We start from the raw sequence: 12860 nt of genomic DNA, 5'->3' as shown, positions 1-12860 counted from the left end.
ATGGCTCAGCAGACAGTATCACACAGGAGAGGATTAGATACACGGCTCAGCAGACAGTATCACACAGGATTGGATTAGATACACGGCTCAGCAGACAGTACCACACAGGATTGGATTAGATACACGGCTCAGCAGACAGTATCACACAGGATTGGATTAGATACACGGATCAGCAGACAGTATCACACAGGAGAGGATTAGATACACGGCTCAGCAGACAGTATCACACAGGATTGGATTAGATACACGGCTCAGCAGACAGTACCACACAGGATTGGATTAGATACACGGCTCAGCAGACAGTATCACACAGGATTGGATTAGATACACGGATCAGCAGACAGTATCACACAGGAGAGGATTAGATACACAGCTCAGCAGACAGTATCACACAGGAGAGGATTAGATACACAGCTCAGCAGACAGTACCACACAGGAGAGGATTAGATACACGGCTCAGCAGACAGTATCACACAGGAGAGGATTAGATACATGGCTCAGCAGACAGTATCACACAGGAGAGGATTAGATACACGGCTCAGCAGACAGTATCACACAGGAGAGGATTAGATACATGGCTCAGCAGACAGTATCACACAGGATAGGATTAGATACACAGCTCAGCAGACAGTATCACACAGGAGAGGATTAGATACACGGCTCAGCAGACAGTATCACACAGGAGAGGATTAGATACACGGCTCAGCAGACAGTATCACACAGGATATGATTAGATACACGGGTCAGCAGACAGTATCACACAGGATTGGATTATATACACGGCTCAGCAGACAGTATCACACAGGATAGGATTAGATACACGGCTCAGCAGACAGTATCACACAGGATAGGATTAGATACACAGCTCAGCAGACAGTATCACACAGGAGAGGATTAGATACACGGCTCAGCAGACAGTATCACACAAGAGAGGATTAGATACACGGCTCAGCAGACAGTATCACACAGGATAGGATTAGATACACGGCTCAGCAGCAGTATCACACAGGAGAGGATTAGATACACGGCTCAGCAGCAGTATCACACAGGAGAGGATTAGATACACGGCTCAGCAGACTGTATCACACAGGACAGGATTAGATACACGGGTCAGCAGACAGTATCACACAGGATTGGATTATATACACGGCTCAGCAGACAGTATCACACAGGATAGGATTAGATACACGGCTCAGCAGACAGTATCACACAGGATAGGATTAGATACACGGCTCAGCAGACAGTATCACACAGGAGAGGATTAGATACACGGCTCAGCAGACAGTATCACACAAGAGAGGATTAGATACACGGCTCAGCAGACAGTATCACACAGGATAGGATTAGATACACGGCTCAGCAGCAGTATCACACAGGAGAGGATTAGATACACGGCTCAGCAGCAGTATCACACAGGAGAGGATTAGATACACGGCTCAGCAGACTGTATCACACAGGACAGGATTAGATACACGGCTCAGCAGACAGTATCACACAGGATAGGATTAGATACACAGCTCAGCAGACAGTATCACACAAGAGAGGATTAGATACACGGCTCAGCAGACAGTATCACACAAGAGAGGATTAGATACACGGCTCAGCAGACAGTATCACACAGGATAGGATTAGATACACGGCTCAGCAGACAGTATCACACAGGATAGGATTAGATACACAGCTCAGCAGACAGTATCACACAGGAGAGGATTAGATACACGGCTCAGCAGACAGTATCACACAGGATAGGATTAGATACACGGCTCAGCAGACAGTATCACACAGGATAGGATTAGATACACAGCTCAGCAGACAGTATCACACAGGAGAGGATTAGATACACGGCTCAGCAGACAGTATCACACAGGACAGGATTAGATACACGGCTCAGCAGACAGTATCACACAGGAGAGGATTAGATACACGGCTCAGCAGACAGTATCACACAGGAGAGGATTAGATACACGGCTCAGCAGACAATATCACACAGGAGAGGATTAGATACACGGCTCAGCAGACTGTATCACACAGGACAGGATTAGATACACGGCTCAGCAGACAGTATCACACAGGATAGGATTAGATACACGGCTCAGCAGACAGTATCACACAGGAGAGGATTAGATACACGGCTCAGCAGACAATATCACACAGGAGAGGATTAGATACACGGCTCAGCAGACTGTATCACACAGGACAGGATTAGATACACGGCTCAGCAGACAGTATCACACAGGACAGGATTAGATACACGGCTCAGCAGACTGTATCACACAGGACAGGATTAGATACACGGCTCAGCAGACAGTATCACACAGGATAGGATTAGATACACGGCTCAGCAGACAGTATCACACAGGATAGGATTAGATACACGGCTCAGCAGACAGTATCACACAGGAGAGGATTAGATACACGGCTCAGCAGTCAGTATCACACAGGATAGGATTAGATACACGGCTCAGCAGACAGTATCACACAGGATAGGATTAGATACATGGCTCAGCAGACAGTATCACACAGGATAGGATTAGATACACGGCTCAGCAGACAGTATCACACAGGATAGGATTAGATACACGGCTCAACAGACAGTATCACACAGGATAGGATTAGATACACAGCTCAGCAGACAGTATCACACAGGAGAGGATTAGATACACGGCTCAGCAGACAGTATCACACAGGGGAGGATTAGAAACACGGCTCAGCAGACAGTATCACACAGGATAGGATGAGCTACACGGGTCAGCAGGCAGTATCACACAGGATAGGATTAGATACATGGCTCAGCAGACAGTATCACACAGGAGAGGATTAGATACACGGCTCAGCAGACAGTATCACACAGGAGAGGATCAGATACACGGCTCAGCATGGAGTATCACAAAGGAAAGGATTAGATACACAGCTCAGCAGACAGTATCACACAGGATAGGATTAGATACACGGCTCAGCAGACAGTATCACACTGGACAGGATTAGATACACGGCTCAGCAGACAATATCACACAGGATAGGATTAGATACACGGCTCAGCAGACAGTATCACACAGGATAGGATTAGATACACGGCTCAGCAGACAGTATCACACAGGACATGCTTAGATACACGGCTCAGCAGACAATATCACACAGGATAGGATTAGATACACGGCTCAGCAGACAGTATCACACAGGAGAGGATTAGATACACGGCTCAGCAGACAGTATCACACAGGATAGGATTAGATGCACGGCTCAGCAGACAGTATCACACAGGATAGGATTAGATACACGGCTCAGCAGACAGTATCACACAGGAGAGGATTAGATACACGGCTCAGCAGACAGTATCACACAGGATAGGATTAGATGCACGGCTCAGCAGACAGTATCACACAGGATAGGATTAGATACACGGCTCAGCAGACAGTATCACACAGTATAGGATCAGATACACGGCTCAGCAGACAGTATCACACTGGACAGGATTAGATACACGGCTCAGCAGACAGTATCACACAGGACAGGATTAGATACACGGCTCAGCAGACAATATCACACAGGATAGGATTAGATACACGGCTCAGCAGACAGTATCACACAGGATAGGATTAGATACACGGCTCAGCAGACAGTATCACACAGGATAGGATTAGATACACGGCTCAGCAGACAGTATCACACAGGATAGGATTAGATACATGGCTCAGCAGACAGTATCACACAGGATAGGATTAGATACACAGCTCAGCAGACAGTATCACACAGGACATGCTTAGATACACGGCTCAGCAGACAATATCACACAGGATAGGATTAGATACACGGCTCAGCAGACAGTATCACACAGGATAGGATTAGATACACGGCTCAGCAGACAGTATCACACAGGATAGGATTAGATACACGGCTCAGCAGACAGTATCACACAGGATAGGATTAGATACATGGCTCAGCAGACAGTATCACACTGGACAGGATTAGATACACGGCTCAGCAGACAGTATCACACAGGAGAGGATTAGATACACGGCTCAGCAGACAATATCACACAGGATAGGATTAGATACACGGCTCAGCAGACAGTATCACACAGGATAGGATTAGATACACAGCTCAGCAGACAGTATCACACAGGACATGCTTAGATACACGGCTCAGCAGACAATATCACACAGGATAGGATTAGATACACGGCTCAGCAGACAGTATCACACAGGACAGGATTAGATACACAACTCAGCAGACAGTATCACACAGGATAGGATCAGATACACGGCTCAGCAGACAGTATCACACTGGACAGGATTAGATACACGGCTCAGCAGACAGTATCACACAGGACAGGATTAGATACACGGCTCAGCAGACAATATCACACAGGATAGGATTAGATACACGGCTCAGCAGACAGTATCACACAGGATAGGATTAGATACACAGCTCAGCAGACAGTATCACACAGGACATGCTTAGATACACAGCTCAGCAGACAATATCACACAGGATAGGATTAGATACACGGCTCAGCAGACAGTATCACACAGGATAGGATTAGATACACGGCTCAGCAGACAGTATCACACAGGATAGGATTAGATACACGGCTCAGCAGACAGTATCACACAGGATAGGATTAGATACACGGCTCAGCAGACAGTATCACACAGGATAGGATTAGATACACGGCTCAGCAGGCAGTATCACACAGGATAGGATTAGATACACGGCTCAGCAGACAGTATCACACAGGATAGGATTAGATACATGGCTCAGCAGACAGTATCACACAGGATAGGATTAGATACACGGCTCAGCAGACAGTATCACACAGGATAGGATTAGATACATGGCTCCGCAGACAGTATCACACAGGAGAGGATTAGATACACGGCTCAGCAGACAGTATTACACAGGAGAGGATTAGATACACGGCTCAGCAGGCAGTATCACACAGGATAGGATTAGATACACGGCTCAGCAGACAGTATCACACAGGATAGGATTAGATACACGGCTCAGCAGACAGTATCACACAGGATGGGATTAGATACACGGCTCAGCAGACAGTATCACACAGGAGAGGATTAGATACACGGCTCAGCAGTCAGTATCACACAGGATAGGATTAGATACACGGCTCAGCAGACAGTATCACACAGGATAGGATTAGATACACGGCTCAGCAGACAGTATCACAGGATAGGATTAGATACACGGCTCAGCAGACAGTATCACAGGATAGGATTAGATACACGGCTCAGCAGACAGTATCATACAGGATAGGATTAGATACACGGCTCAGCAGATAGTATCACACAGGATAGGATTAGATACACGGCTAAGCAGACAGTATCACACAGGATAGGATTAGATACACGGCTCAGCAGTCAGTATCACACAGGAGAGGATTAGATACACGGCTCAGCAGACAGTATCACACAGGAGAGGATTAGATACACGGCTCAACAGACAGTATCACACAGGAGAGGATTAGATACACGGCTCAGCAGACAGTATCACACAGGATAGGATTAGATACACGGCTCAGCAGACAGTATCACACAGGAGAGGATTAGATACACGGCTCAGCAGACAGTATCACACAGGAGACGTAGATACAGGGCTCACCAGACAGTATCACACAGGAGAGGATTAGATACACGGCTCAGCAGACAGTATCACACAGGAGAGGATTAGATACACGGCTCAGCAGACAGTATCACACAGGAGAGGATTAGATACACGGCTCAGCAGACAGTATCACACAGGATAGGATTAGATACACAGCTCAGCAGACAGTATCACACAGGAGAGGATTAGATACACGGCTCAGCAGACAGTATTACACAGGATAGGATTAGATACACGGCTCAGCAGACAGTATCACACAGGAGAGGATTAGATACACGGCTCAGCAGACAGTATCACACAGGATAGGATTAGATACACGGCTCAGCAGACAGTATCACACAGGATAGGATAAGATACACGGCTCAGCAGACAGTATTACACAGGATAGGATTAGATACACGGCTCAGCAGACAGTATCACACAGGATAGGATTAGATACACGGCTCAGCAGACTGTATCACACAGGAGAGGATTAGATACACGGCTCAGCAGACAGTATCACACAGGAGAGGATTAGATACACAGCTCAGCAGACAGTATCACACAGGATAGGATTAGATACACGGCTCAGCAGACAGTATCACACAGGAGAGGATTAGATACACGGCTCAGCAGACAGTATCACACAGGATAGGATTAGATACACGGCTCAGCAGAGCACTGATATATTTTGCTATAATGTGCTGCTTTGTGTGAGGTCGGGCTCTTGGGTGCCATCAGGGATCTGTTGTGTAAACTCTCTTGATGTTTGTAGGAGACACATTGGAGGTCACAAACAGTTCACATAAAAAAACGCAATAAATCGGTCACTGATAACATAAGTTCTGCCACTAAAGGCTAAAAACCCCAACAATGTCCCATCATCCTTACCATGAGGGAGGAAAAGAGAACGCAGCTGCCCCCGAGACCCTGAGCCACCAACGCAAACGGCAGAAAGAGAGAAAGGTCTGAAATAAATGAATGTACAAGAATATAACTACTATAATACTGCCCCCTATGTACAAGAATATAACTATTATAATACTGCCCCTATGTACAAGAATATAACTACTATAATACTGCCCCTATGTACAAGAATATAACTACTATAATACTGCCCCTATGTACAAGAATATAACTACTATAATACTGCCCCCTATGTACAAGAATATAACTACTATAATACTGCTCCCTATGTACAAGAACATAACTACTATAATACTGCCCCTATGTACAAGAATATAACTACTATAATACTGCCCCTATGTACAAGAATATAACTACTATAATACTGCCCCTATGTACAAGAATATAACTACTATAATACTGCCCCCTATGTACAAGAATATAACTACTATAATACTGCCCCTATGTACAAGAATATAACTACTATAATACTGCCCTTATGTACAAGAATACAACTACTATAATACTGCTCCTATGTACAAGAATATAACTACTATAATACTGCCCCTATGTACAAGAATATAACTACTATAATACTGCCCTTATGTACAAGAATACAACTACTATAATACTGCTCCTATGTACAAGAATATAACTACTATAATACTGCCCCTATGTACAAGAATATAACTACTATAATACTGCCCCATGTACAAGAATATAACTACTATAATACTGCCCCTATGTACAAGAATATAACTACTATAATACTGCCCCTATGTACAAGAATATAACTACTATAATACTGCCCCCTATGTACAAGAATATAACTACTATAATACTGCCCCCTATGTACAAGAATATAACTACTATAATACTGCCCCCTATGTACAAGAATATAACTACTATAATAATGCTCCTATGTACAAGAATATAATTACTATAATAATGCTCCTATGTGCAAGAATATAACTACTATAATACTACCCCCTATGTACAAGAATATAATTACTATAATAATGCTCCTATGTACAAGAATATAACTACTATAATACTGCTCCCTATGTACAAGAATATAACTACTATAATACTGCTCCCTATGTACAAGCATATAACTACTATAATACTGCTCCTATGTACAAGAATATAATTACTATAATACTGCCCCTATGTACAAGAATATAACTACTATAATACTGCTCCTATGTACAAGAATATAACTAAAATAATACTGCCCCCTATGTAGAAGAATATAACTACTATAATACTGCCCCCTATGTACAAGAATATAACTACTATAATACTGCCCCCTATGTACAAGAATATAACTACTATAATACTGCCCCTATGTACAAGAATATAACTACTATAATACTGCCCCTATGTACAAGAATATAACTACTATAATACTGCTCCTATGTACAGGAATATAACTACTATAATACTGCCCATATGTGCTAGAATATAACTACTATAATACTGCCCCCTATGTACAAGAATATACCTACTATAATACTGCTCCTATATACAAGAATATAACTACTATAATACTGCTCCTATGTCCAAGAATATAACTACTATAATACTGCGCCCTATATACAAGAATATAACTACTATAATACTGCTCCTATATACAAGAATATAACTACTATAATACTGCTCCTATGTACAAGAATATAACTACTATAATACTGCCCCTATGTATAAGAATATAACTAATATAACACTGCCCCCTATGTACAAGAATATAACTACTATAATACTGCCCCCTATGTACAAGAATATAACTACTATAATATTGCCCCCTATGTACAAGAATATAACTACTATAATACTGCCCCTATGTACAAGAATATAACTACTATAATACTGCCCCCTATGTACAAGAATATAACTACTATAATAATCCTTCTATGTACAAAAATATAACTACTATAATACTGCTCCTATGTGCAAGAATATAACTACTATAATACTGCTCCTATGTACAAGAATATAACTACTATAATACTGCTCCCTATGTACAAGAATATAACTACTATAATACTGCTCCCTATGTACAAGAATATAACTACTATAATACTGCTCCCTATGTACAAGAATATAACTACTATAATACTGCTCCCTATGTACAAGAATATAACTACTATAATACTGCTCCTATGTACAAGAATATAACTACTATAATACAGCCCCCTATGTAGAAGAATATAACTACTATGATACTGCCCCTATGTACAAGAATATAACTACTATAATACTGCCCCCTATGTACAAGAATATAACTACTATAATACTGCTTCTATGTACAAGAATATAACTACTATAATACTGCTCCCTATGTACAAGAATATAACTACTATAATACTGCTCCTTATGTACAAGAATATAACTACTATAATACTGCTCCTATGTACAAGAATATAACTACTATAATACTGCTCCCTATGTACAAGAATATAACTACTATAATACTGCTCCCTATGTACAAGAATATAACTACTATAATACTGCCCCCTATGTACAGGAATATAACTACTATAATACTGCCCCCTATGTAGAAGAATATAACTACTATAATACTGCTCCTATGTACAAGAATATAACTACTATAATACTGCCCCCTATGTACAAGAATATAATTACTATAATAATGCTCCTATGTACAAGAATATAACTACTATAATACTGCTCCTATGTACAAGAATATAACTAAAATAATACTGCCCCCTATGTAGAAGAATATAACCACTATAATACTGCCCCTATGTACAAGAATATAACTACTATAATACTGCCCCTATGTACAAGAATATAACTACTATAATACTGCCCCTATGTACAAGAATATTACTACTATAATACAACCCCCTATGTAGAAGAATATAACTACTATAATACTGCTCCTATGTACAAGAATATAACTAAAATAATACTGCCCCCTATGTAGAAGAATATAACCACTATAATACTGCCCCTATGTACAAGAATATAACTACTATAATACTGCCCCCTATGTACAAGAATATAACTACTATAATACTGCCCCTATGTACAAGAATATTACTACTATAATACAGCCCCCTATGTAGAAGAATATAACTACTATAATACTGCTCCTATGTACAAGAATATAACTACTATAATACTGCCCCCTATGTACAGGAATATAACTACTATAATACTGCCCCCTATGTAGAAGAATATAACTACTATAATACTGCCCCTATGTACAAGAATATAACTATTATAATACTGCCCCCTATGTACAGGAATATAACTACTATAATACTGCCCCCTATGTAGAAGAATATAACTACTATAATACTGCCCCTATGTACAAGAATATAACTACTATAATACTGCCCTTATGTACAAGAATACAACTACTATAATACTGCTCCTATGTACAAGAATATAACTACTATAATACTGCCCCTATGTACAAGAATATAACTACTATAATACTGCCCCATGTACTAGAATATAACTACTATAATACTGCCCCTATGTACAAGAATATAACTACTATAATACTGCCCCTATGTACAAGAATATAACTACTATAATACTGCCCCCTATGTACAAGAATATAACTACTATAATACTGCCCCCTATGTACAAGAATATAACTACTATAATACTGCCCCCTATGTACAAGAATATAACTACTATAATAATGCTCCTATGTAGAAGAATATAATTACTATAATAATGCTCCTATGTGCAAGAATATAACTACTATAATACTACCCCCTATGTACAAGAATATAATTACTATAATAATGCTCCTATGTACAAGAATATAACTACTATAATACTGCTCCCTATGTACAAGAATATAACTACTATAATACTGCTCCCTATGTACAAGCATATAACTACTATAATACTGCTCCTATGTACAAGAATATAATTACTATAATACTGCCCCTATGTACAAGAATATAACTACTATAATACTGCTCCTATGTACAAGAATATAACTAAAATAATACTGCCCCCTATGTAGAAGAATATAACTACTATAATACTGCCCCCTATGTACAAGAATATAACTACTATAATACTGCCCCTATGTACAAGAATATAACTACTATAATACTGCCCCTATGTACAAGAATATAACTACTATAATACTGCTCCTATGTACAGGAATATAACTACTATAATACTGCCCATATGTGCTAGAATATAACTACTATAATACTGCCCCTATGTACAAGAATATAATTACTATAATACTGCCCCTATGTACAAGAATATAACTACTATAATACTGCTCCTATGTACAAGAATATAACTAAAATAATACTGCCCCCTATGTAGAAGAATATAACTACTATAATACTGCCCCCTATGTACAAGAATATACCTACTATAATACTGCTCCTATATACAAGAATATAACTACTATAATACTGCTCCTATGTCCAAGAATATAACTACTATAATACTGCGCCCTATGTACAAGAATATAACTACTATAATACTGCTCCTATATACAAGAATATAACTACTATAATACTGCTCCTATGTACAAGAATATAACTACTATAATACTGCCCCTATGTATAAGAATATAACTAATATAACACTGCCCCCTATGTACAAGAATATAACTACTATAATACTGCCCCCTATGTACAAGAATATAACTACTATAATATTGCCCCCTATGTACAAGAATATAACTACTATAATACTGCCCCTATGTACAAGAATATAACTACTATAATACTGCCCCCTATGTACAAGAATATAAATACTATAATAATCCTTCTATGTACAAAAATATAACTACTATAATACTGCTCCTATGTGCAAGAATATAACTACTATAATACTGCTCCTATGTACAAGAATATAACTACTATAATACTGCTCCCTATGTACAAGAATATAACTACTATAATACTGCTCCCTATGTACAAGAATATAACTACTATAATACTGCTCCTATGTACAAGAATATAACTACTATAATACAGCCCCCTATGTAGAAGAATATAACTACTATAATACTGCCCCTATGTACAAGAATATAACTACTATAATACTGCCCCCTATGTACAAGAATATAACTACTATAATACTGCTTCTATGTACAAGAATATAACTACTATAATACTGCTCCCTATGTACAAGAATATAACTACTATAATACTGCTCCCTATGTACAAGAATATAACTACTATAATACTGCTCCTATGTACAAGAATATAACTACTATAATACTGCTCCCTATGTACAAGAATATAACTACTATAATACTGCTCCCTATGTACAAGAATATAACTACTATAATACTGCCCCCTATGTACAGGAATATAACTACTATAATACTGCCCCCTATGTAGAAGAATATAACTACTATAATACTGCTCCTATGTACAAGAATATAACTACTATAATACTGCCCCCTATGTACAAGAATATAATTACTATAATAATGCTCCTATGTACAAGAATATAACTACTATAATACTGCTCCTATGTACAAGAATATAACTAAAATAATACTGCCCCCTATGTAGAAGAATATAACCACTATAATACTGCCCCTATGTACAAGAATATAACTACTATAATACTGCCCCCTATGTACAAGAATATAACTACTATAATACTGCCCCTATGTACAAGAATATTACTACTATAATACAGCCCCCTATGTAGAAGAATATAACTACTATAATACTGCTCCTATGTACAAGAATATAACTACTATAATACTGCCCCCTATGTACAAGAATATAACTACTATAATACTACTCCCTATGTACAAAAATATAACAACTATAATACTGCTCCTATGTACAAGAATATAACTACTATAATACTGCTCCCTATGTACAAGAATATAACTACTATAATACTGCTCCCTATGTACAAGAATATAACTACTATAATACTGCCCCCTATGTACAGGAATATAACTACTATAATACTGCCCCCTATGTAGAAGAATATAACTACTATAATACTGCTCCTATGTACAAGAATATAACTACTATAATACTGCCCCCTATGTACAAGAATATAATTACTATAATAATGCTCCTATGTACAAGAATATAACTACTATAATACTGCTCCTATGTACAAGAATATAACTAAAATAATACTGCCCCCTATGTAGAAGAATATAACCACTATAATACTGCCCCTATGTACAAGAATATAACTACTATAATACTGCCCCCTATGTACAAGAATATAACTACTATAATACTGCCCCTATGTACAAGAATATTACTACTATAATACAGCCCCCTATGTAGAAGAATATAACTACTATAATACTGCTCCTATGTACAAGAATATAACTACTATAATACTGCCCCCTATGTACA

General features: G+C 38.9%; 1 protein-coding gene across 1 annotated transcript in view; it reads right to left on the bottom strand.

Moving 5' to 3' along the window:
- Positions 1 to 12860, bottom strand: part of LOC141162530 (large neutral amino acids transporter small subunit 4-like) — a 134748-nt gene that overhangs the window by 81685 nt on the left and 40203 nt on the right. The window contains exon 5 of the mRNA XM_073648727.1: positions 6490 to 6566. Within this exon, the coding sequence (XP_073504828.1) occupies positions 6490 to 6566 (77 nt within the window). The remainder of the gene's footprint in view (positions 1 to 6489; positions 6567 to 12860) is intronic.

The sequence above is a fragment of the Phyllobates terribilis genome, unplaced genomic scaffold (assembly GCF_046119375.1).
Source record: "Phyllobates terribilis strain yellow unplaced genomic scaffold, ASM4611937v1 Scaffold_9__5_contigs__length_417890890, whole genome shotgun sequence".
Lineage (NCBI taxonomy): Eukaryota > Metazoa > Chordata > Amphibia > Anura > Dendrobatidae > Phyllobates > Phyllobates terribilis.
The sequence above is the reverse complement of the archived record's forward strand: the minus strand, read 5'-3'. Positions and strand labels throughout refer to the sequence as shown.